The 26,146-nt window shown below is 42.0% G+C and overlaps 1 protein-coding gene across 1 annotated transcript in view; it reads right to left on the bottom strand.

The window, feature by feature from the left end:
* Nucleotides 1–17,611: 17,611 nt before the first annotated feature.
* Nucleotides 17,612–26,146, bottom strand: part of SHISA9 (shisa family member 9) — a 235,027-nt gene continuing 226,492 nt past the window's right edge. Inside the window, 1 exon segment of the mRNA XM_074965425.1 lies at nt 17,612–18,064. Coding sequence (XP_074821526.1) covers nt 17,694–18,064 — 371 coding nt within the window. The 3' untranslated portion in view covers nt 17,612–17,693.

The following is a 26,146-nucleotide window of genomic DNA, read 5'->3' as shown; positions in this document are numbered from 1 at the left end:
ACTCAGATTGAAGTTAAAACCAGTGATTTACCTTCCAGTCATGTGACTCCTCCGTGATGTTGGCAGACCAAGTGCTGACTCCTGCCAAGGTTTTAGGTCTCAGCTGAGCACTGACAAATTCATTGCTGGAAACCAGACTGTTTCACTTGTATATTAGTATGGTTAAGATGGGTATTGAATTTATAACTGTGTTTTTGTATTTAGACTTTATGAAATGCTTGTAAATTGCTGCCTGCATTAATCTCACTCATAATATCTTTATCAGATGCTATAACATAATATTTAAGTTTTTGCTTTGTAACTAAAAAGTGTTTGCTGTGAAACTGTGAATCTGTCAGGAGGGATCATCTCCTGCTTATCAAGAAAGCTATCAAAACTAACTGAGGCTTAGTGGGACATCACAGTACAAAGACTTTAATTGCCCATTCATACTGATGAAGAGGCTACATGCAAAAGGGCTTGTCCCATCAGCTTGAATTCTGGAAGAAGGAAATAAGAATAGCTGACAAGAAAATTTTTCATCTCCCTTTTGCTGTTTGGACTCTCTGACAGGGCCAGAGCTAGAAAACGGAAGCACAGATCCCCAAGGTCAACCCGGGTCAGCCCTGAAAAACATTCAGAGCAGACAGAGTACCACAACTTTCTTACCTTTTAAAACCATAGACTGTAATTCATTTGTGTATATAAGTTTTCATGCTTTAACCTCATAATAATTATTCTCCGTTATTTTCTTAGTTAATAAATCTTTAGTTAGTTTTATTACAGGATTGGCTATCAGTGTTGACTTTCGTGTGAGATCTGGGGTAAGTGACTGGTCTCTTGGGACTGGGAGCAACCTCAATATTTTGTGATTTTTGTGACCAAATATCACAAAGTCCAGCTTTCCAGGGTGGCAAAATGGACTGAAATGTCCAGGGGGGACTGTCTGTCACACGATGGTAAAACTGTTATAGTGCTTTAGGAGCTCACACTTGTTACTGGGTTGGTGAAATCTAATTATAGAACAACCAGTTTGGGGTCTCTGCCCTGCTTCCTGACAATCTGCCCTGAGGTTGGCACTCATGGTCATGGACCACTCCAAACAGCATGACACCAGGTTTTAGTAATGCTAATTTTTTTTCATTGAATTTATGCTCATAAATAAGCAATTCCAATTCCTCTTGTTAATTACTCAGACTCCTAGTATTGGTGTATAAGCAATTTAAGGATTTCTTCTCTTCATGTCTTTTGGTGTCTTGATTAATTTTGTTCTCAACATCTTAATTAGAGATGTAGGTTAGGGTTTAATATGTAGTTCATATGCTCAAAACATTTTCCTAGTCTCTTACAACTGTCAGTATTTGCCATACATTTTCTCTCCCTGAGCCAAGCTTTTTCATCTGGTCTAAATCTGAAGTTTTTTAAAAACAAGATTTACCCAAGAGAAACCCCTACTCTGTATTGTTTTTCTGGCTTGTATCATTGTGTAACATATGGATCCGTCCCACTGCGGAGGTTGTGTTGTCTGTCTCAACTGCTGTTTCACACTTGTTAAAAATACTGGTTCTCTTCTCACTTGTATATATTAACAGTGTGAGTGTAAGTGAACATATATGTTATTGATTCTGGAGAAGTATGATCCTTGCGAAGGAGAAAATCACTGTGTATTACAGCAGTATTTGTGGTTCCTTTATACACCTGGCAAAGGGGTAATTAGCAGAGGTGGTGAACTTTCAGTAGTTATTAACAGTAACAGCATCACGTCTGTAACTATTTTCCTAGTCTAGTTTTACCTGCATTTTCATTTTGTCTCTTAGAGGTTGTGGGTTGTGTTTTTGTTTGTTTGTTTTTAAAGATCTATTCTGAATTTTTGGACAATCCATGTAGTGGTGGGATTACCACCATTCTGGTATCAGCAAAAAAATCTGATCAGAGAAAGAAATAAAGTTAGCTTTCCCTCAGTAAGCTCTTGTAACTATGCTCCTTCATCTGTCCTTTCAGTGAAACCTTACCGTTATTACTGTTGGTATCTTCGCTTGTGGCTAAGCTCCTGGAAGCTGCCAACAACTTGTCTCCTTTTTCGTGTGTATGGGCATGAAGCACAGCTCCTCCTCCCATTTTTCAGTGATCACTGAATGACAGGTAAGAAATTATCAGCTTTGGAGGCCATTGAGTACTATGACATTTTAAGGTAATCAGCATGTGGTTATTTAGCACAGGTATTTCTGAAATTGTGACCCATCCTGCGTGGCATGTGTCAATAAACTAATGTTTCCATCTTTCACTACAGTCACTTAAATGAATCTTCTTATGTTGCCGTCTCAGTGGTACATTGTTACATAGCTTTGTGTGGTGGTGTACTTGTGGCTGTAATGTTAAACAGGACGGGAATGGAATACTGGCTGGATAAAGACCTGATAAAAATTGTCTTGTCCTTACACTGCCTTTGTTTAGCCTTTTTTGGTATTTGTTTGGTTATGTACATGAGTGTCTTCTTCCTGTTATGAAAAGAAGCAACCTTTCTAAAAAGGAGTAGAATAAGTTTTGTAGTGAATCATGTAGTATTTTTCGTGGCAAATTATTGTATTACCAACCTTCCGCATGGGATGTGCATTCATTGGCAAACTGAAAATATTATTATGAGGGCTGTTATGCCAGATTTTTATAATCTTTGTTCATACTAAATGCACATCTATTATATTTAGTTTTAATTTTCAGACATTTTACATATTGTAGGTGACCACCTACTTAATGCCTGATAGTGTAGTTTGTATATAATAGAATATCAAGTTTATGGAATGGTACTACTGAAGTGCACATGTTACAAGTAAGTGTAGGTGTATATATATTGCTAGATTAGCAGCCAAACATTAACCAAAAATCCAAAGAAACTAAGGATGAAGGCTGGGATTTTCAAAGGAGCCTAAGGGAAATCTCATTGAAATTCACTTGGATTTGGGCACCTAAAAACCAACCTGAAACATTTGGTCACCCTATATAGAAGGGATTCTCTGTAGTGTTGGAAGTTCATATGAAAAATACAGTGATATTATGAAGACACTAATATCCTAATGTGCACAGTAGTAGCTTTTTCACAGAGTGCTATGAATACCTACATCAGTGCCAAGCAAGCCACCTGAGAATGTGAATGTTTGCCAGAACAAGGGATTCTTCCTTATTCATTATGAACTGTCAAGGTAACTAACATCTGCATGACAACCAGCAGAAAGAGACAGATGAGATATTGGCTGGATGTTTCCCCAAGATATTATTTTCCTCCATAGGGCAATGCTGCAGCCCCTGTTCTATTGCACTGCAGTATCAGCAGTGACTAGCATTTCAAGATGGTTGTGCTTGAATGTACAAACCTGTAGCTGCATCTCCTTCTTAAAGGCTTAGTTGTTAAATTGCAAACCAGCCAAATAAATTTAACTTGCCCAAACTACTGTAGGGAGTCTAATAAAGTTTTGCTTGGGGTGTGAGCCTCATTTTATGTCCACTGAAGTCAATGGCAGAAATCCCACAGGATCAAGGCCTTCGCTGTCAGAGGTGTGTGTCTACTGGCCTGTTCCAGCTGACCCCGGTTCGTGTGGCTCAGGCTGAGGGGCTGTTTAATTGTGATGTAGCTCTTTGGGTTCAGTCTGGAACCCAGGCTCTAGGACCCAGTGAGGTGGAAGGGTCCTGGAGTCTTGGGCTGCAGCCCAAGCCTGAATGTCTACAGCGCAGTTAAACAGCCCATTAGCCCCACCCCGCAAGCTGGGTTAGCTGGCATGGACTGGCCACGGGTTTTTAATTGCTGTGTAGACATACCCAGAAAGTCCTAGATTTTGGAGCTGGAACTAACTGTACTGTTGCAGCTCTAGTTTCTGTGGCTCTTTGACGATTGTTATGGTCCTGATACATCAATCTCATGCATCTCCCTGCCAAGTAGGTAGTGCTTTGTATTACACCCTTAAGTGTGCTGTGTTAACTACTCTTAAATGATTGTGGGATATGCTCCACCCTCTATGCACTAACAAGGAACTGGTGGAGGGTGCATGGGGCCACAAAACACTTGGTATTACTTTGCTCTCTGCAAAGGGATGGGCCAGAATCTGTCTCAGAATCAATAAGGCTTCTACTAATTCCCCAACTAGAGAAACTGTTCCATAGTCTCTAGCAAGAGAACATGGAAGGAACGTATGCTGGCTTCTGGAGGGGGTTATAGAGTGGGAGAGGGAAACGCAAAGAACCAAATTGAGAAATATATGTAATGGACAAAACATACACAAATAAAAGCAAAATCAACTCAATATAAAGGTTTTATTCAATCTGTAAATTAAATAAAACTTTAAAAGGCAAAAATCTTCTTTCACTCAGCTGTTGCACTACAATAATGAAATTGGGGATTGGCTGGCTCAGGGGATTAGAATAACAATCTGAGATGGAATTTTTCACCTTTAGTAACCACTTCAAACCTGGCCAAAGGCTGCAATGATCCAAAATACTGAGCACCTGGGTGTTGGGCCTATGTGAAATGAGTTGGTTGTCTGTCTTGGAGCAATTGCTAGTGGTCAGATATCCACATCGTAAAATCCACATCCACAATCACAGTTGACATTACATGGTCAGTTTCAGCAGAGGGGCACAAGGTTTGAACTGTTCCCTTAAGTCTAGAAGCTGTCCCTCCAAATCAGGGAAGAGACACATTGGAGGGGCAGTATGAGGAAACCTGCGCTGCCTCTACCAATGTGATGTCGGTTCTGTGGATGAACAGAGCGCTTTGGTTTCTAGTGCTGTTAACCGTGCACATTTTCATATGCACTTTTAAAAACAAAATATCCGCATAAATCACTATTAGTGAAAAGAAGAACAAATTTGTCCCAAAGAGGTTACTAGAAACCTGTGTAACAAGTAGATGCAGAGGTATACAGAGATTTGTGCGTAAGCAGCAACCTTAGTTATGTCTGCCTTAATGGGCCTGTCAAGTTGCTTTCCATCATTATTTGTATTGCCATCCCCATAGCAGTAATGTGGAAATATATTATGGTCTCAAAGGACACTTGACCATCCCTGCAGCCAGATTGTGCTCTTGAAAGTCAAAGAGAATTGTTCTCGTAACATATTAGGGTAAAATTTTCACAAGTGCTTCAGTCCCATTTTCAAAATCTTAGGGTTTAGGGCCAGATTTACAAAGGTATGTAGGGCACCTAAAGATACAGATAGGGGGCTAATCGGATTTTGAAAAGTGCCCATTGGGATTTAGATGCCTGAATGCTTTTGGAAATCCCACAAAGCATTTATTGACAGCTTTAGGTGTCTACATATCTTTACAAATCTGGGCCTAAATCAGTTTTGAAAATGGGACTTAGCCTCCTAAACCACTTAGATGTTTTTGAAAATGTTACCCTTCAGGAGTATTGCCAATCCCAAGCATTCAAAAATCATGAGTCCCACCCAGAAAATCCTGAGGTTGTCTTAAAAATCATGAGATTAAAAATAATTTGGAGGTCTTGCTGAGATTCTCATGTAATCATATGAATCCGGGAGACAGGGCATTAAAAGATATCTAGTATTGTGCAATGCCTGATTAATATAATGGGATCTGGCAACACTTTGTAGATGCTTTTGGAAATCCCATCCAGTCCCTCTGGGGCTCTTCATACAAGGGGACTTGAGTAGCCCTGTGACAGCATTTTACAATATACAACATAAACTCTACTATGCGGTGCTAGGGCTTTGGGCTCATCTGGGTTAGTGGGGAAAGGATTGTGTCCTTACATTCTGCCTTACCATCCCCTTTGGTGGGGAGGCTATCGCTGCTGTTGGCACTAGTACAAGGACTTTGATATTTCATTGATTCCTGATTCAGCAACTGGTTCCTGTGGCAATATGTGGAAGAATCAATGGGAAGTCTGGCACTGCATGGTAACCTGTAGCAGATGTGACAAGTCCCACTGAAGCATGACTGTTTATAGCACAGTCCTTGCTCCGGGTTGTAAAAGATAGGGAAAAATCATTGAGTCCTATTCTTCCCCTTATGAGGACATGCTTTGGGCCAGACAAAATCTGGATCCTAGTCTCTGGTCCCAGGCTTGTGAAAGAACATAACGATAGTTTTTATTTATTGAAAAAAACCCACACACTTCTATTGCTTAAAGAAAGAGTAAATAGCACGTAAAGTGTCTATCCCATTGTGGAGCAATAACTTTGAGAATTGCATCTACTGGGAAGAAGGCGACAGGGATGGATCACTGGATGATTGCCTGTTCTGTTCATTCCCTTCGGGGCACCTGGCGTGGGCCACTGTCGGAAGACAGGATACTGGGCTAGATGGACCTTTGGTCTGACCCAGTATGGCTGCTCTTATGTACTAACATTAGTAAAGGTCTCTCAAGTTATAATAACCACTATGATTAAAATGTTAGCATGAGCCAAAGTAGCAGAGAGAGAAACTGAGACTGGGAGGTAAATATGGTACAAAGAAGAATGTGCTTCTGCACAGTAGCTTATTTCCAATACCATTTTGCACAGCTGCTTTTTGATAGGCTTTGTTTTTGTAATCAAATAATCATGGCAATGATGACGCAACAGGCATATGATTGTTTCCTGGTTCAGTTCTGGAAACTAAGCTGAACCTCAGCAGCAGTTTCTCACATGCTCTTGTGCTCTCTTGATTTGAAATCATCAGCTGTTTGATGCTCTATTGTGCTCCCAGCCTTATTTATTGCTAAGGATGCACACAGCATATTGTGTGTAAGTTCAGAAAATGAGATCTTCCAGTGAAATGTCAACCCCTGTTAACATGAAGTGATGCACTCTTTGAATTTAAGTGCGAGTGATGTTGCTAAGCAAAGGAAGCTAGTGATGACTAAAGCAGGCAAGGTGCAAAAGGAGCAGAAACCGTTTACACAATAGACGGAGTATATTGTTAAAATCACAGAATGACAGAAGGAATTAATTTCTCTTTAACTTTGCTAGATAAATTTTAGCACTAAGCTAAATGGTATCAATCTTTTGGGGCAAAATCCTCCCTGAGTTGTCCTGGGAAAGAGAGGAAAAAAGGCTCAGAAACAGGGCTGTGCACCACACATCAGTGAAGGAACAACACAAGACACAATCCCACCATAGCATTGACTTGAGCCTCAGGAAATATATCTGAGTATGCATTATGGCCCCAAATGGGTCTGGGTAGGCAATTATGGTGCATACGCAGGCCTCTAGTTTCCCTGTATACATGCTGTGATCAATGGCAGGTGGAGAAACTGGGAGGAAAGGGGAAAAAACATTCTTACTTTTGGGAGCAACAATAAGGAGCATTTCTGAGCTCACTGTCTAAGTGCCCTGTCACTGTTTTACTGTGTTCTGGAAGGCTGGGTTCTCTGCTCATCTGCTACCATTCTGCTCCCTTAGTTGGTGAGCCCTGATTGAGCACCTTCTTGGAGTTGAACTCTCGGCAGTGGAGCTTACTGCATATATTCCAGGAGTTGCTTGGCACCTTGCAGGATCAGAGCCTGCCTGATTTAGGAGAGAGTTTGCCCTTGAGCATGTATATTGTTGTATATGGACTGTTGTATGTATATGGACTATTTTGGACATTCCTTCTAATCAGTGATTCTCTGCAGAGCTCTGCTTTGGAACTTATATTTAAATCATCAGCTATGCAAGAATGCACCACAGTTTTTAGCTTAACACATTTTGTTAGAATGAAAAATAGAGGCAACAGTTAGTGGTTGTGAAATGCTGACTGAGGTGTCTGAATTATCTTTACTCTGCTTATACCCCATATAAATAGGCCATTTATTCCAGGTTTAGGTTTACATTTATTAGAAATTACCCTGAGCTAAAACCTGGGTCTCAACTTCTTGCCTTTACTTTTATGGTCTATCTCTGTAGTGGATCAATTAGAAACACCAGATCCAAACAGCCACTAAAGTTTTGGGGGCTGAAATCTTGATCTGAGTTTTACATTTCAGGCTCCTCTCCAATCCTTACATAATGTGATACATGGCTGTGATAAATAGGGAAAGGAAAGTCATTGCAAAGCATGATAGGTCGTTGGTTCCCAACCTTTCTGGGCAACTGTTTTCCAGACTAAGGGCTGAATTATGCTTGCTCTAGTCTTGGACCAGGGATTGATATGATGATCCTTGTCTGGTTTCAGATACAAAGGCACAACTTGTAAAGTTCCAACAAACAGACCTTCACAGCAGCCTGCTCGGAGATCATCCTCGCATGCATCACACCAGGATCCAAGCAGTTGCACTTCCTCTGTGGGCCAGCATTGGATAAGCAATGGGGTGTAGGAGTCCCACACTGGTAAACTGAGGGTTAAAGAGCAGCTCTGGCCCAGAAGGCCCTGCCCACTCACACTTATTGGGCATACTCACATTTGAGGCAGAGCTCAAAAGAGAGCAGCTCTGTTCAGTCTGGGGGACAGAGCAGAGGAGCAGTCATGTGCTGCAAGCTCCCACAGAGAAGCCACCGGGCTTCTATGCAGCTGAGATCCGACCCCACTGCCAAGCCACCACAGACCCTTCACTACATGGAAGCAGGGAACGACGGGCCATGGCTGATAGAGGAAGACCCTCCAGAGCGCCATCAGAAAGAACTCCAGGGGGAATCCAGAAACTGACCAGTGGAGTGGATAAAGGAACCGAAGCCAGAGTAGGAAGTGGCCCAGGGAACAGGCATAAGGGCACTTGCCCAGGCCACCTATTTGAACTATTAGTCAAAGGGCTCTGGGTTGGAACCTGCTGGAGTAGGGAGAGCCATGAGCTCTGGCCACTGGGCGACACGGCCACAACTCTGGCCACTGGGCAGTACTCCTGGGTTCAGACCTCAGCTCCCCGATATGTGGTGGAGAATGCAGGCAATGACCAGGGTCTGTTAAAAGGACAGTGGGTAACAGTTAACCTGACACAAGAGAAGCCATGGACACACAAAAGTTACTGAAATGGATGATGGAGAGACAACAACAGCAAGGCCAGCTGCTACAAGAGATCACGATCCTGCAGCAACAAGTGGCCCAGTAGCAGCAGCAACAGCTACTCCAAGAACTGGCAACACAGCATCAGGCACAACAAGAGCACCTGATTCAGCAGGTGGTGGAATGCTTGCGTAATGGAGAACTATGTGGTGGCCGACAGTCCAGCCTCACTGACACCAAAGATGGGGACCCCAGAACCAGGATGCTTACCCCTAGTGAGGGCCATGATAGGAGGGGAAGTCGATGGTGGCTGAACCAGCTGTCCCCTTTGGGTCACTTCTGCCCTGAGGATGGGACCCAGAAGCGGAGGCGGAAGGGACCGGGGTAGCCTAGGCAGGTGATATGCCTCACCGGGAGGCCCCATGGCCTCAAGTGAACCAGCTGACCGCGACCCCAAAGCGAAGCTACTTTAAGTGTGGGCAGGAAAGGCATTTTAGGCGGGATTGCCTCTTTATGGACTGTGGCTACAGGCAGGCTTGGACAGCAGGCACCAGAGCCTGTAAGAGGGATCTGGCTTAGATGCTGCTGCTGGTGTGGGTCAATGGAGGTGAAGTAATTGACCTGGTAAACTATGGGTGTAACCAAACCACTGTATGGGCAAGCTTGGTAGAATCCCCCAACATGTCAGGTGCTCCGATCTACCTCCAATGCATCCACAGGGATGTGTGACCCTGCCCTTCAACAAAAGTGCAGCTGAGGGTAGGAGACTAAATGGAGACTTGTCAAGTCAGCCTAGCAGCCATACTGGTCTAGCCAGTCATACTAGGGCAGGACTGTAAGTGATCTGGGGAGCTCCTCAAGCAGTAGAGCGGGACACTCAGAAAAACCAACCCAGATCAAAAAATGAGCGGGCTTATGGGCCACAACACAGTGGAAGACCGTGCCAGCCAGGAACACCAATCCAGCAGGCACCTAAGGCAGTAAACCACAATTGGCTACCAGAACATGAAGACTTTGTATGGGAACAATAGGAGAGCCAGATGCTGAGCTGCACCTGGGAGCAAGTAGCTGTCTCCAATGGGGAGTTGGGCGAAACCCAATGGGCAAAGTAGTGACCCCACTTTGCACTTCAGAATGAGTGGCTTTGCTGGGTGATGAGAGGCCCCCAGACCCAAAAAATATGGTGACAACTGCTGGTAGCCAGGAAGTTCTGCCACACCTAGCCCATTTGGTACCAGGGCCTGGGAACTTAAGGAGAGAAAGGACACTGGAAAGAGTGGCCCTTAGATTCTTCTGGATGGGCATCCACAAAGAGATGTGCAACTTCTGTGCCTTATGCTCCAAATGGATGCCAAAGGCCCCTCTGTTTCTGCTCCCAGTGATGGGCATGCCCTTTGAATGGGTAGGAATGGATTTAGTGGGTCCGCTTGAGAAGAGCATATCAGGGTACCATTATATACTAACGCTAGCAGACTATGCAATGCAGTCCCTTGAAGCCATCCCTCTATGCAGGATGAAGGCACCCATCCTAGCAAAGGAACTTATGAAGGTCTTCGTGAGGGTCAGAATACTGAGGGAAATATTGACTGATAGGAATCCAATGTCTCATCCAAATTGAGGCAGGAACTGTGCAAACTGCTGAGGATCAAATCCCTGAAGACCTCTGTCTATCATGCACAGATGGATGGGCTGGTGGATTGGTTCAACGGGACCCTGAAAGTCATGCTGAGGAAATTTGTCAATACAGACCCTCAGCACTGCCATCATTGCTATTTGCAATATGGGAGGTTCTCCCAGCCCAGGGAACAGGTGTAAGTGCACCTGCCCCTAGGTCACATATTTGAACTATTATTAGCAGGGCCCTGGGTTTGAACCCACTGGAGTAGGGAGGGTCCAGGTTCCCCTACCCCTGGCCAATGGACTCTGGCCTCTGGGCAACACAGCCAACAGACAGGCCACCAACACTAGGTGATACTGCTGGGTTGGGACCTCAACTCTCTGAGCGCGTCTCAAAGGCACAGACAACTTCAGTGGGAGGAAAAGAGCAAATGAGGCCCCTTGCCAGCAACACTTCTCTGTAGAAGGCAGCTGAAATGGTGTGTGCTCTGGGCACAGTGAGGGAGCTGCTAAAAATGGCAGTGGACCTGAACATACAGAAAGGGATTATGTCTGTGCAGTTCTGAGGCATGGCTTTGGCCCAGTCCATCACATTCCCCGCAATTACTGGGAGGATCTGCCAGTTACAATTGTCCTAAAGGTGAATGTGATTGTCCAGTGCACACAGAGGCATTATTCTGAGTCCTGCTTCTTGCAGACATACTACTTCCAGTCACTACAGCTCAGGCAGTGCACTCTCTTAACTCATACTATATGGCTCTGTCCCTAGGTCTGATAGTTAATTCCTAAGCTTTCAGCTGTTCCAGGCAGTGCCTGTACCACTCATTCAGCTGTGTGTGCTCTAACCTGCAAGGAGACTTGATCTGCTCTAGTTGTGCATAGGAGGCAAATGGTGGTGAACAGGAGTGCAATGGAGAATTATAATTAGGGTAAAGAGAGAGGTGCATAGCTGTGGCTGGGAACCCCTGGGCTTAGCATGCATCAGGGTCCTACAGTTGAAACAGTGCTCAGCCACTGCATGTATAACAATTCCATAGACATTAACCAGAGCAAATGCTACATTATCTCCTGAATATAGAATTGGGATTCTGTATATTTTATGCCTCTGAAGAGGAAGAAGGGAAGGACTTTATCCCTTACCCACAAAACTGTTTTAAATATTGTTGTTAAATAAATCTGTGTTCTACAGTCCAAGAGGAAATTTAAGGGGCGGGGGACGATAAATGACAAAACTACATGTCACAATTATAACTCTGGGTGATTTTGTTGTTGGTTGTTTGGGGTTTTTTTTACATGTAACACCATCTGGTTGAATGTCTCCGAGTAGTCCTGGTTGGGATTTAAAAATCTGACAGTAGAAAGAATGACCCTTCTAAAAATCATGGATTTTAAAGCTATTCTTTTAACCAGATCCTTCCTATATGACTTTAAGAATGTGGCAGAGAGCAAAGCATAGCTGGCATTTACAATAAAAAATGTGCCTTCCATAATTCTATTAACATGAAAGAAGATTTTCTTTCCATTTCTCTAATCTAGTTTGAAAAGCATATTATTCCAAGGGGGGGTGGGGAAGAGAGAGCGGCTAGCACACAGCTTCAGCAACAACCCAACGTTAAACAAATGAACCAGAAATAATGGGAAGTTCACATGTGAATTGAATTACTACCTGGGCCTGTAAGAGAGAGTTGTTCTGCAGAAATTATTTGAATTGCATTTTATATGAAATATTTGTGGCAGGTCCATTATAAATATTGTTGGTTATCAAATAAGAAATCTACAAGAGCAGTTATTTTGGTGAAAATGTATAAAATTACATTTAACACTAATACAACATTAAGCAACAGAAGTCTAAATGCACAAAGGTGAAACATGCAGGTGAGTAGTTACACAGATGCTTCAGAGGCTAAGGGGAAGCTAAGGATCACAATAGCTCAGGGACTGAACAGAGGGAAGTTCAAGCAGCAGAATGGATAAAAGACTCTGGAGAAAGAATTTGAGAAGGTGGATCAGAAATGTGGCATGTTGCAGACTCAGTTAACGGGGGGAAGGAGAATACCAAGTTTGCGCTTATTCTTAGAGGAAAAAGGAAAGAGAAGCAAAACTGAGCAGAGCGGGTTGGAGGAGAAGAAGGAAAACATTCTGCTTTGAGGCTGGTTACTTTCCAGGCAAAATACAGCCTATGCATAGGTCCTTGTATTTTATTCTGTCACATGGTGTCTTTTCAGGAGAATAAACAGTTTATTTGTAGTTGTACAACACACACATTAATATTCAGTCATGGCTGTGAGTTAATATATAGAATCCTTCAAACAAATATTGATTTTCCCTCTAATTTTTATGAACTTAACAATTAATACATAACTACAAGAGTTTTAAATGGCAAAAGTATATGTGAGGATTTTTTAACAGTTTTCACCCACTTCCTTGAATAACAGCTGCATGTTTCCAGATGCGTTGATTCAGAGTCAGTTCTTATACTGCCGCAGGGCAGAATGCATGCCCATGGTAATTTTAAGGAAGAAGTCTATTTAAGTAGTGGTCTTATTTAAATTATAAAATAACCCAAAGAGGGCTGAATAGATGCATGCGTGTACATGGTTGTGATGCTTTTTTTTACATGATAGCTGTTTGCTGGAGAGTGAGAATGAATAATGGCATCCTCACATTCAATAAATGGGCTCGTTCAATGTAATCCAAGCAAGATCAGTTGACTTCAGTGACAAAAATAAGTCTGTTAGTTTTTACTAGCTGAACAGCTCCAGCACAGCTAAGGGTATGTTTATACAGAAAATTATAGAATACTAGGGTTGAAACGGACCTCAGGAGATCATCTAGTCCAACCCCCTGCTCAAAGCAGGACCAATCCCCAATTTTTGCCCCAGATCTCAAATGGCCCCCTCAAGGATTGAACTCACAACCCTGGGTTTAGCAGGCCAATGCTCAAACCACTGAGCTATCCAAATGAATGTGATTGTAGTGCAGGTAGGCATATCCACACTAGCTTTAATCTAGCTATCAGAGGTAACAATAGTAGTGAATACATGGTGGAGTGGACATCAGTGTGGGCTAGTAACTTACAAGACAGCATGCTGACACACTCTCTGCCCCCCAAAACGTACGGTCTCTCCCCCCACATACACACCACACGCTCCCTGTCACACTCCAACCCACCCCTCCATTTGAAAAGCATGCTGCAGCCACTTGCACACTGGGATAGCTACCACAATGCACTGCTCTCTGTGGCATTGCAAGAGCTGCTAATGTGGCCACACCACTGCACTTGCAGCTGACAGTGTAAACACACGGCAGCGCTTTCCCTGCTGCTGTCTCCGAAGGCTGGTTTAACTCCCAGCACTCTACATCTGCAAGTATAACCAAGCCCTTAGTCTGGAGAAGAGAAGACTGAGAGGGGGACATGATACGTCTTCAAGTACATAAAAAGTTGTTATGAAGAGGAGGATGATAAATTGTTCTCCTTAACCACTGAGGACAGGACGAGAAGTAGTGGTTTTAAATTGCAGCAAGGGAGGTTGAAGGTAGACATTAGGAAAAACTTCCTGTCAAGGTAGTTAAGCACTGGAACAAATTGCCTAGGGAGGTTGTGGAATTTCCATCATTGGAGGTTTTTAAGAACAGGTTAGACAAACACGTGTCAGGGATGGTCTAGATAATACTTAGTCCTGCTGGGGACTGGACTAGATGACCTAGTTATGTCCCTTCCAGTTCTACATTTCTATGATTCTGTGATTCACAGGAATCTCTGTCTAGGTTACAGCAGGCTCCCTGGGCTGCTCTGTGGCCCACGTTACTGCCCGGAATCTCCTCAGTGTTGTGTGCTGTGGCCTTACCCTTAGCATGTCCCTCCAGACCCTTTCACCAGATCTTGTGAGGGGGTCCTCAGAGGGAACCCTTATGGCTATCTCCATTATGCCTGAGCTGTGGGAATCCTCCTCTGGCCAGATATGGAGCTTTTAGGGCCTATTTCATTTTACATTGTATAAAAGGGCGCAAAAGAGGATGTCATCTATTATGCCTTTCAGATTGATAACTCCTCCATACACCATGGCTATGGTGATGGATTTTCTTCCCTACCCAACATGTCACAGACTCTTAGGAACCATAATTGAGTAGTTATTAAGTGACTTGCCCAAAGTCAGAAAGCAAGTCAGTGGCACTAGCTGGACTTGAACCCAGATCTGACTTCTAGTGCTTTGTTTTAAATACCAGACCACACCATTGCATGATATTGAAGATTAACTTGGAAGCTAACTAAATACTTTGGTTTTCCCCAGCTGACATTTTTGTTTACTCACAGGTGTATGGGCCATTATCAGCTGTAGTGAGGCCCATCAAAGGCTATTTCTGTTCCAAGTGAATCACTATATTACAGAGCCATAATGTAATGTTTCTTCTGTAATTGATAACTCCTGCATAAGAATTGACGTGTTACATCTACAGTCACCCCAGTGCACACTATATGAATCGGATCCTGCAGTCCCATTGAGTTCCATGGCAAAATTCCCATGCACTTCAAAGAGAGCAGGATTTGGCCCTTATGTGTCTTTAATTTTTTTCTCCCAAAACTTTAAATTAATTAATCAGGTGTGCAGTGTTCAAATGCTAGCAAGGTGCATACTGACCACAGATAAGATACAGCCTGCATTTGCAAGAGAACTTTCTTCCTGCATGATACAAATAATAAAGGCACAACTCCTCAGTTCTGCTCAGGCAAGACCCATTGGCTTCAGAGGGAGTTTGTAAAGACTTTTTAAAAGCTGAATGAGGAACTCAGGAGTTGGCCCAGTGATAGAAGTTTATGAATGAGCCAGCAAATCGGATTCACATAGAATCAGTTTTATTGCCAGGTAAGAAATTCATATTAATATAGTGAATACATATGTTTACAAATAAACATTCTTAAAAAACAAACAAACATTTTATCGTAGGAAGTATTATTGGTATCATAAACTCTGTAGTTGTTAACAAGTATTAACACGGGTTTACTTACTGAACATACAGTTACTAAAATATTTCCACATAAAATATGCTCAAGTTACACAAAAATCTGTGTGGATAAGAGTGCAGCTGAAGTGTGTATCTAAAGCATATGGATTAACAGCAACATTCCATAAAGGGTCAAATTAAGTTAGCCAGTTATGAAGGCAATAAAGGTTAAAGGAATGAAGTGAGATACTGGAGAACTTGGAGTGTGTGCAAAGGATTAGTCCATGGGCTTTGTCTGCTTCTCATAGGCCTTAAAATAGATGATTATACAATTTAGAAGCACACTTATAGAGTGATGCCTGTATTGTCAGGATGCAAATCAGTTCTGAGATGGCTGGATAAGTGATCTGTCCTGTTACGTTAGCCTCTTTAAAACTTCTCTGCTCTTGCATCCTTGCGAAAATCTAAGAAGAAATACTGCCTGAATCAGCTGAATACAGTTAAGAAATCCCACTTTTGATTCACTTTACAGCATACGGTTCTCAGACTCATGGAGCCAATCATGTCCTGATACATTATGAAACTAATCTTAAAGAGAATTGACAGTGACAATATAAATTGTATTGGGATGGTTAGTTTATGACTTGGCCAAATGACTTCTTTTTTGGGAGGGAAGGGATTTTAGTGCATGCTGAAAGTGAAATACAGATTGCACTGCCTGGTGTTTCAGGCTGTTGCCACAGTCTTAGTCCCACAACAATTATTCACTTCACTGCTGATGTGCACACATTTTACCATTCCAGGACTGCCAGGCTGCTAACTGTGCCAAATTCTGGAGTGGTTTTACTGATATGAAAAATGTATCCAAGTCATCAGAACCACGGTAAGGCGAGACCATGAGTCTGATTTTAAACCCAGACCCTTGTGATGTCTGAGGCTAGTGCAGTAGTCCCCTTTATTAAATAGCCCACCAAGAGGGGGCACACCACTAACAAAAAGCAAACGAGAAAAGACAATATGCCATGTAACATTTAATTGAACTTCGAAGGAGAACTACTGTGCCTAAAAGCAAATACAGGATGAAAGACTATAGGAGATTTTAGGTAGGAAAATTATGGTTTACCATCGGGAATGAGGGGCTAACTAAATATTCCTGACCTTGCAACCACTACACGGAGGTGAAACATGAATTTTCATTCTTGACAACAAAAGAGGGCAGAGAGGCTGATGGGGGTGGAACCCTTCTAATACTTTAATAAAACATGAGGAAATAAGCTTAAAAGAACACGGGTTTCACTTTGAGAAACAAGACTGTCATTGAACAATAGCAATACAGTAAAGGCACCACCCACGCTTATTTATTTTCAGTCCGAAGCAGTTGAATATAGGCAAAACATTCAGGTGAAGAAAAAGTCTTGACAGTCCGCAAAATGAGAGTTGTTACCTTCTGCCTGGAAAACAGGACTGAGGGAGGAGTGGTTTTCTGACCCTGCCCCCGCCTTCCCGCACCCCTCACCCCACATTCTGTCATATGATATGTCTCTTATTTTGGAGGTTCAAAAAACTTTAAAACGAAACCAAAAATAAACTAAAATAAAAGTTTGTTGTGTTTGTTGTTGTCCTTCTCGACTCTCTGCCGGCCAGAAAGTTTCCATATGCTTTTAATTATAACAGTCTTCGTTGGATTCACATGAAAGAGTCTTTTGTCTTTTTTTATTTTATTGGGTTGTGTGGGGTTTTTTTGCGCTTCATATAGTGATGGCATGAAAGTACAATAATGTTAGGGCTGGTACCAAGTTATTTGCACTTGGGTTTTCACAGGTCTAGTGATTATTATTATTATTAGAATTTATACAAAATTCCTGACCAAAACACTGTATTACAGTATATTGTTCTCTCTCACTGGCTCTCTGTCTCAAGGCAGGAACATAGTGTAAATGGTTTAAGCAGACATAAAGTTTCTCTAGATTGTGCTACTTCTCATCATGGATTTCAGTTTCAAGTAAAAAAAAATTAGTCACAAGGGTTTGTTTTCCAGTGTGAAATACAAATGGTGTTTCTAATTCAACCTTCAGTGTATTGCTGAATGGTATTAACCCACTCTTTGCCTTACAATTGGCTTCATAGCAGGAATGTCCAAGTGGAAGTTCCTTTCTTTCTTGATATCATTTTTTTTTTTTGCCTCTTTCAGTTATTTATGTGTGTGTTTTTGTTTTTAAGGGATCTTTTTTTCTCAAAAGCAATCTCAAACAGTCACTTCTGTCTTGCTGTTGGTTATGAAATATGGCTGTGGGGGCAGATAGTGCTGATTCCGAGTTGTCAGTGGGTCACTTGCTGCTGGTTCTCCTGTGCTGTGCTTCCCCTTGTTTGCATATGTCTGCCGTCGGAGGGACTGGACACTGGGGTCCCAGGTTTTGAAGTTGGAGTTGTAAGCTAAGGGGTGTGTGTGCATCTTTGAGACTTTGGATTTCTGCCCATTCTGTCTGGTCGTGCTATTGTCAGGTGTGTACGTTCTGTCTTCCTCTCTGCGCACTGGGTGCAGTGGCAGGCTCCCCTTGGCAGCCAGTTCTGCAAGGTGTCGGCGTTTGGAATAGAAGTCATCATTGACCTTGTCAGCTGTTTGATTTCAAAAAGAGGAGGGGAAAAAAAGAAAAGGTCAGTTGAGTGCAGGAAAATATTAAACATCAATGCAGAGTTTATAGTCCATCATTTATGATTACATCTAGATCAGCTAGAAAAACAAATCTTTCCAGATGGGAATAAAAATCCCTTCTTAACATGGTTTTGGTAGGAAGATTCAATGATCTTTTCCTTAGATCTTTATGGATAGCAGCAGCCCAGGTGTTAGTGGCTTCAATATAATATTTCAACGGATTTAAACTGGCCATGCAAATGTCCACCTATCCCATACATTTTTGAAAATCAAAAGACACCAATTTTTAATTCTCATTATGGGCCTGTGCCAAAGCTCATAGAACTCAATGCGAGTCTTTCCATTGACTTCAGTGGGCTCTGGATCAAGCTCTAAATATATCTGGCTCTGCAGGCATCACCCAGGCAGCATTCTCACTGTGTATGTTGTCTGGTATCCCTTTATTTAAAAAAAAAAAAAAAAAAAAAAAAAAAAAAGCTGTTGTCTTTCCACATCTTGAGACTCTGGACCAAAATTGCCCATCCCACAGAGAGGTAACCTGAAAACTCTCCATGACTAACCTTGCAGAATTTACCAAATCATCCTCGCAAAGGAAGGGAGTTGGGGAACTGGCAGAGGTGAAGTCTCCCAACCCCATGAATCCCAGCGATTCATGAAGGGAAGCCCTAGTCCTGCAGAGGAGGTGTTGTTCACTACGATGATGCTTAGGTAACAGAGCTTTCACAGAGAACCCCTGTAGTAGTACTCACAGAGGGGATCTAGCAGGAATCTATACTAATTCAAACTACAGTACATGAAGTTCCACTTGGATAAGGGGTCAGCAAGGATGATGCTGTTGATAGTAGTGGGTGGGTCCCTGGCTCTACCTCAGTCCAGCCCTCAAAGTACCATGGAAGTACATCCTCTCAGAGCTAGAGAGAAGAATCTTTTATGGGATCCCAGGGGCAGAGAGACAGTATGGCAGACATGGCATTTCCCTTCTGATCTCCCCCTCCCTAACCTCCCAGATTTACCAATTTTTCCCCTCCTCCATTTGCAGAGGATTCTCTACCTGTTGCTTTGTAAATGGTGAATTCGATCAGGAGCAGACTGACCCTGGGGAGCTATCTGTAGTGTTCGTTGTTTGTGCACATAGCAAAACTACAAAACCATTTGTCACAATTCAGTACAAATGGCATACACTGCTCAAGAGAGGCTGCTGTAGGCAGAGATGAGATGCATTTGGTACAGCTGTGCTAGGAAGCAATGGAACCAAATGCTTTGGGTTCCTCACTTTCATGAGCACTAAATTAACTCAAATCCTGTTAAATTCTCTTAGCATCATTCCTAAAAACTGCATGTGGCATACCATTTCATTATAGAGGAATATCAGCAAAATACAAATATTTAGACAGGGTGCTAGTGACAAACTAAGCAAAGGGACTATAGCAAAGCTGTGGTTACAATGAGAAGCATGGATGTTGCAATGTAATGGATACCACCTTTTTTATTTCAATACACAGTCAGAGGCACTTGCCCCCATCATCTTTGAAAACATATCTTTAATGGAGGTTGTTTGGACTCTACAGAATGTGCTTACTGCCATGAATGGGTACTTTGCAGCGCCATATGTTCCCCTAAAGAGGGCAGGTTTGACTTTGCCAAACCATCCTTTGCACCAGCTCTGGGTGTGCCTTAACAAATTATAGGCCCTTTCGTTGAAGCTAAAACCTGCTCGGCCTCTGCAAGTCCCTTAGACACCACTCTTGCTGTAAAGCCCAACATCTGCTTCCACCATGTTGCATGCTTCCTCAGCTGCCATGCCATTTTTTTTTGCACCTTTGCTATTGGTACAGATTCTGTTGTGCTCTATTCCTAAACATCACTAATCCTGAATTTAGCCTAAACAGTATGGAACTTTAATTCAGAAAGTGAAATTTATCCTTGTGCAGAGGGCCAGCATGAAGGCAATCCATCCTCAAAATAGGGCTTCATTAGGACTTAAATGGTGCATCCTGCTTGTGCGGGCCCTCTGCACAGGGGTAGATTTTACCCACAATGGTTGCTGCTCATCATCTCAGGACATTATCTGTGTAATGGCCGTACAATTGGGTTTTCTTTTTAGATTGTAGATTTCATCACTGAAGATGTATTTTCCCTCAGATGAACTGAAATTGCTTAGGAAGGAGAGTATGCTGTAAAATTAGGCTTTACATACCTTACCTATCTCCATCTGTCTCTCTCTTAATTGGCAACTGAATGCTTTCTATAATGTACAGGTGCAGTAAAGAATTTGTCTTCCCTTTTAATTAAAACACAGAATGTAGATAATAGCCTGTTCTAATTTCAATACACGATGTGCCAATGCAATTACTGATAAAGCTGTAATATATTACAAAGAAGGCTTGCTAGAGTTTTCTTCCTTTTACAAATCTGTGATCTAAACAGCCAGGAAATTACATCTACTTTGTTTTTGAATGACCGTTGTCAGTCTAAATATGGATAGTCCTATTTATTGCAGTGTTCATCAGTATTTGTTTGGAAGAAAAAAAAAACCCCTGCAGTTTCATACTGATGGGATACACAGCCCCTCTTATTAGCTTCTCATGAAAACTTGTGCTAGCAAGTATTTATTTGCAAATATGTATTTGCCTGAGCACACCAGATACATTTGTGTGGCCATACTGGTAGCTTTGAGGTAGCCAGTCAGGGAGCAGGAATCACTACCATATGACTTAGGCCTTGTCTATATGAGAAAAGTCCCACCAGTTTAAACAATTTTAAATCAATCTAATTAAACAGGTTCAAACTCCCAATGTAGACACACATCAGTTTATTCCATGTTTAAATTTATTTAATTTTCATTGGAAAATTACCAGATTAAGATAAACTGATTTAAATATGGGTTAAAGTATGGGTTTGGATCCATTTAGCTAGATCTATGTAGTTAAACTGTGGCAACTTCTGTCACATAGGCAATGTCTTAGGTGATCAATCACAACATAAGTAATCAATTAGGAATAGTAAATGATCCAAGTAATAATCATGACACATAATTTATGAGCAATCTGTTGGCTGAAAATGTTTGTAAAGGCCATTCACTAAATAATACTTATCAAATTAATAAAATCTGTATCTATTTGTAAATAATGAATGAACTGAAAAAAAAAGACGTTAACGTCATTGAGTGCCAGATTGCAATAGACTTATTCACAATGAATAGTACCTTAACTTCATTAGTACTTCCACTTAAGTCAGTAGTAGGACTTGTGAAGGAACGGTTTCTAAACTGGAGCAATGGTTATCAGAAATCTGGCCCTGAATAAATATGTTCTGTGAACAGTTTTCTGAGCTCCAGTTTTAGGTGTAATTCTAATGGAGTGTTCCAAGGTTAATACTACCCACTTCCAGATCTTCCCTTGGCTAAGTAAGCAATGCCCCAAAGAGCCAACCTTAATTCCTTGATTTCTTTTTCTTCATACTCTTTTTGTTGGCCATATCTTTCATGCTGGAGCACTGCCTGCATTCAGACTTCTGTCAGATACAAGATGTATTACTCAGATCTCTAGATATATTAAGATAAATGTTCTCACACAACAGTAAATTGTGTTACCATTGTAGCCTTAATAGTTCAATTGTTTAATATAAAACAGGCTCCCATTGTGAAAACTAGAGATGGGGAGAGCAAAGCCTAGAAAGTGCTGTGAATATGAGGTGTCTGGTGGTTTTATTTTGCTCTATACAAGTTATATGTATTCTGTGTAAAATGTGCAGCTATTTTATTGGTTGAGCTCGAAGGCCAAATAAATAAATAAATAGATTCTGCAAATACAGTTCCATTTTATTAAGTATTTCAGCTAACTAAATCAAGTGAGACTTTCTAGAGTTTTGCAGAACTAATGGCTGGAAATCTGAGAACCAAGGTAACAACAGTAAAGTTCAATTTGCAAAAGTTAGCCGGTGAGAAGTAAATGGGTGAAATTGGCAGCACTGGGGAATGACTGCATTTGATTTGCTTTAGGCTGCTGTGATAGCATGGGAAAGTTGGCATTTGAACCTGTACTAATCAAATCACTCATGGCTGTCCGCTGAGAGATTCCCACATGTGCCTAACACTTTGATTTTGCAAAGAAGCCTTAGGAAGCTGCCAAGCACTCTTGCTTCTTGGTTTTCTTTCATCAGTGCATGCGTCTGAAGATAGCTTCTGCTATTCAGTATGAAAAATTCAAAGGCACCTGAAAATTACTGTTGGTTCAGCTTTTGACAAAATTTAGAGTTGTCACGGATGTTCTTTACGCTGTGAGATCTGCAAAGCTGTAGGACTCTCCCAGTTTATGCTACAGTTACCATTTAATTCCTATCCTATTTTGAAAGCTTAAATTCTTTCTTTCATTTCTCAGTTCATTCTGTCATTTATCCCATTTTGAAAGCTTTCTAAAATGTCTTGGAAGGAAGAGATGTGATTGTACTTTCGTTCTTCCCTGCTATGTTAAATACTATGAAATTTCTGTCTATATTTAATCTTCTAGTTTATCCTCTAGTTCATCATATCAATATGATCAGTGTTGATAGCATCTCTTGATAGTGAAGAAATGCTGAAATGAGGGTGCCTACGTATATGGGAAAAATGTGTATTATGCCCTCTTCCTCCCACTCACACTTGAATACCTCAAAAACAGCTAAATAACTTTTGCTCAAACTTTTCCAAAGACTATTCACCTTTGGGCTGAAACCAAACACACAAAATTTCACCCCCAAAGAATTTATTTGAGAAATTTATGAGCAATTAGAAAGAAGAAATTAGAATTAGAGTAGTGTTGGTTGCAAATTGTGTAACAGAACAATTTACCATCAGAAAATGCTGATTCAGCATAATCAAAAAACACTTTTTCAGGAATGGCTCAATGTTTTGTTTAGACTTCTGTTGTAATAAAATGTAAAAGTAAAAACAATGAAGTTGAGATGAAACATTTTGATATTATTGAAATGAGATGTTTCAATAAAGGTGAAATGAAATATTTTTAGAATATTTCATTTTGAGAAATATTCCCAGATTTCAACTTTCTGCCCCAATCCAGAAACCAAATTTTGAAATTATAGAATTTCCTGTGGGATGGAAACCAACTTTTGACCAGCTCTAATTATAGAGAAAACTGGAATTCTCTTTACCTGTCAGATGTAGGTATTATTGAACCCATTTTACAGGTAGGAAAATGGAGGCATGGAGGGATTACATAACATGCCCAAGGTAAAGGAGAATCTTGAAACAAGTTAGGGAAACATATTTTCTTCTTACCTCTGTGGCTAATACTAAAATATTGTGTTTCTATAATATTTGTAGAGCAACATAATTTCTTAAAAGCTAATTTAACATCTATAAATTCCCAGATCTTTTTAATTGTAGAGTTTCCACCCTAATACATAAAATGTCTGTGTTTATAAATTTCAAAAGATATTGTGTTCAAATCATATTGGGTTTGCGTTTTTTATTAAAAATCCTTCATATTTATTTCCACTGTGTGTCAAGTGGATCGCATTTTCATTACTTATCATCTGATAAACCTTTGTCACTATTAACAAACATACTACATGTCAGCTTCATTTTGAAAAAGCAAAAATACCAAATCTGATTTTTATTAAATTATACCTAAGGGTTCTTTTTTGTATGGAAACTTATTATCAAGGTTCCTATGCAGTCTCACACATACAGTAGGAGTGTATTTTGTGGAGTGTGAACTTTGTAGCCAATTTTAACAAAAGGGGTTGTCAATATAAATGATTCCAGTGTATAAATATGCCCGTTGGTGATGGATTTTAGCCCTGTCATGAAGCATTAATTTTTGTTGGTGTTGTGTGGTCACTAAAATCTCCCTTATATTTTTGTTTCAGAGTAGCAGTCGTGTTAGTCTGTATCCGCAAATAGAAAAGGAGTATTTGTGGCACCTTAGAGACTAACAAATTTGTTTGAGCATAAGCTTTCATGAGCTGCAGCTCACTTCATCGGATGCATGCAGTAGAAAATACAGTGGGGAGATTTTATATATAGAGAACATGAAACAATGGGTGTTACCATACACACTGTAACGAGAGTGATCAGGTAAGGTGAGCTATTACCAGCAGGAGAGCGGGGGGAACTTTTTGTAGCGACAATCAAGGTGGGCCATTTCCAGCAGTTCAGAAGAACGTGTGAGGAACAGTGGGGGGAGAGAGTTTTACTTTGTGTAATGACACATCCACTCCCAGGCTTTATTCAAGCCTAAGCTAATTGTGTCCAGTTTGCAAATTAATTCCAATTCAGCAGTCTCTCATTGGAGTCTGTTTTTGAAGTTTTTTTGTTGAAGAATTGCCACTTTTAGGTCTGTAATCGAGTGACCAAAGAGATTGAAGTGTTCTCTGACTGGTTTTTGAATGTTATAATTCTTGATGTCTGATTTGTGTCCATTTATTCTTTTACGTAGAGACTGTCCAGTTTGACCAACGTACATGGCAGAGGGGCATTGCTGGCACATGATGGCATATATCACATTGGTGGATGTGCAGGTGAACGAGCCTCTGATAGTGTGGCTGATGTGATTAGGCCCTATGATGGTGTCCCCTGAATAGATATGTGGACACAGTTGGCAACGGTCTTTGTTGCAAGGATAGGTTCCTGGGTTAGTGTTTTTGTTGTGTGGTGTGTGGCTGCTGGTGAGTGTTTGCTTCAGGTTGGGGGGCTGTCTGTAAGCAAGGACTGGCCTGTCTCCCAAGATCTGTGAGAGTGATGGGTTGTCCTTCAGGATAGGTTGTAGATCCTTGATGATGCGCCGGAGAGGTTTTAGTTGGGGGCTGAAGGTGTTGCCTAGTGGCGTTCTGTTACTTTCTTTGTTGGGCCTGTCCTGTAGTAGGTAACTTCTGGGTACTCTTCTGGCTCTGGCTCTGCCTAATCACATTAGACTGGGAGTGGATGTGTCATTACACAAAGTAAAACTATTTCCCCGTGTTTATTTCCCCCAGAGGTAGAGGCCAAAAGAGGGCTAGAGCCAGAGGTAGTAGGACCAATGGAAGAGACAGAGGCCGTAGAAGGGCCAGAGGCAGACACAGCAACAAAACAGCGAAACCAAAGTCAGATGCCGAAGGGAGCCAGAGGTGGAGGCAAAAGCAGTAAGACAATGAAGCCAGAGGCAGAGGCCAAAGGAGGGCCAGAGCCAAAGGCAGCTGCGGAAAACCAGCAAGATTTTAATTATTTATTGGGCAGAGGCAGAGGCTGAAGAGAGCCAGAGGGAGAGGTAGCCCAAGTGGAGTACGCCCTGACTAATGCGGGCATGAAAAAAGACCACTGCCCCAAGCCTGTCTGAAGGGGGAGGCATGTGGCAGGATGAACTAAGTCCAGAGGCCCCCTGCTGGAGGCCTCTTAGCCCTGCATCATCCTGCCCCTGAAAAGAGCAGCAAGAAGTCCTCCAGCCAGCCTAGAGTGGCTGATGGAGCAGCCAATCCAGAAAGGCCCTATATTAGACAAGCAGCAGAGCAGAGAAGTTCAGTTGCTGGCTGGAGCTCGAAGAGTGAAGACTGGGTGACTGGCTGGCTGAAAGTGCAGCAGTACTGCAGACAGCTCACTGTGGAGAGTTCACCGCAGACAGGACTGAAGCCCAGGGAAGGCTTCTGAAGACCATGTGCCTGGCTGGCTGGAGAGAGTAGCAGCAGGACCCTGCAAAGGTCAGTGTGGGCAGGCTGAGTCCAGGACTTGGCCTGACCAGGCGAGGGTACCAAGATGGGCCCTGTTGGTCTTGTTGAAGAGTGAGCTCAGGGAACCCTACTGAAACATCACCAGCTGCAGGTGCCGAGATGGGCCCCGGCTGGGTGGTTGAAGAAGGCAGTGCCTCTGGGAAGAAGCCTAAGAGCTTTGGTCCCATACCAGGTTCATGATAAGAACTTGCGACTGTATACTGTGGAAGGGGGGGGACAGTGTAGACGGTTCGGTCGGAAGGCTGAGTCACTGAAGACCCACCAAGAGACCCATCAGCCAGGGGGTGCTCATGAGAGGTGGGTGCCACTTCATTGAAAGAACTAAAAACAAAAGCATGCTCACA

The sequence above is a fragment of the Natator depressus genome, chromosome 10 (genome assembly GCF_965152275.1).
Source record: "Natator depressus isolate rNatDep1 chromosome 10, rNatDep2.hap1, whole genome shotgun sequence".
In the NCBI taxonomy this organism is placed as follows: Eukaryota; Metazoa; Chordata; order Testudines; family Cheloniidae; genus Natator; species Natator depressus.
Note: the sequence above shows the minus strand (reverse complement) of the source record. Positions and strands in the feature narration are given on the sequence as shown.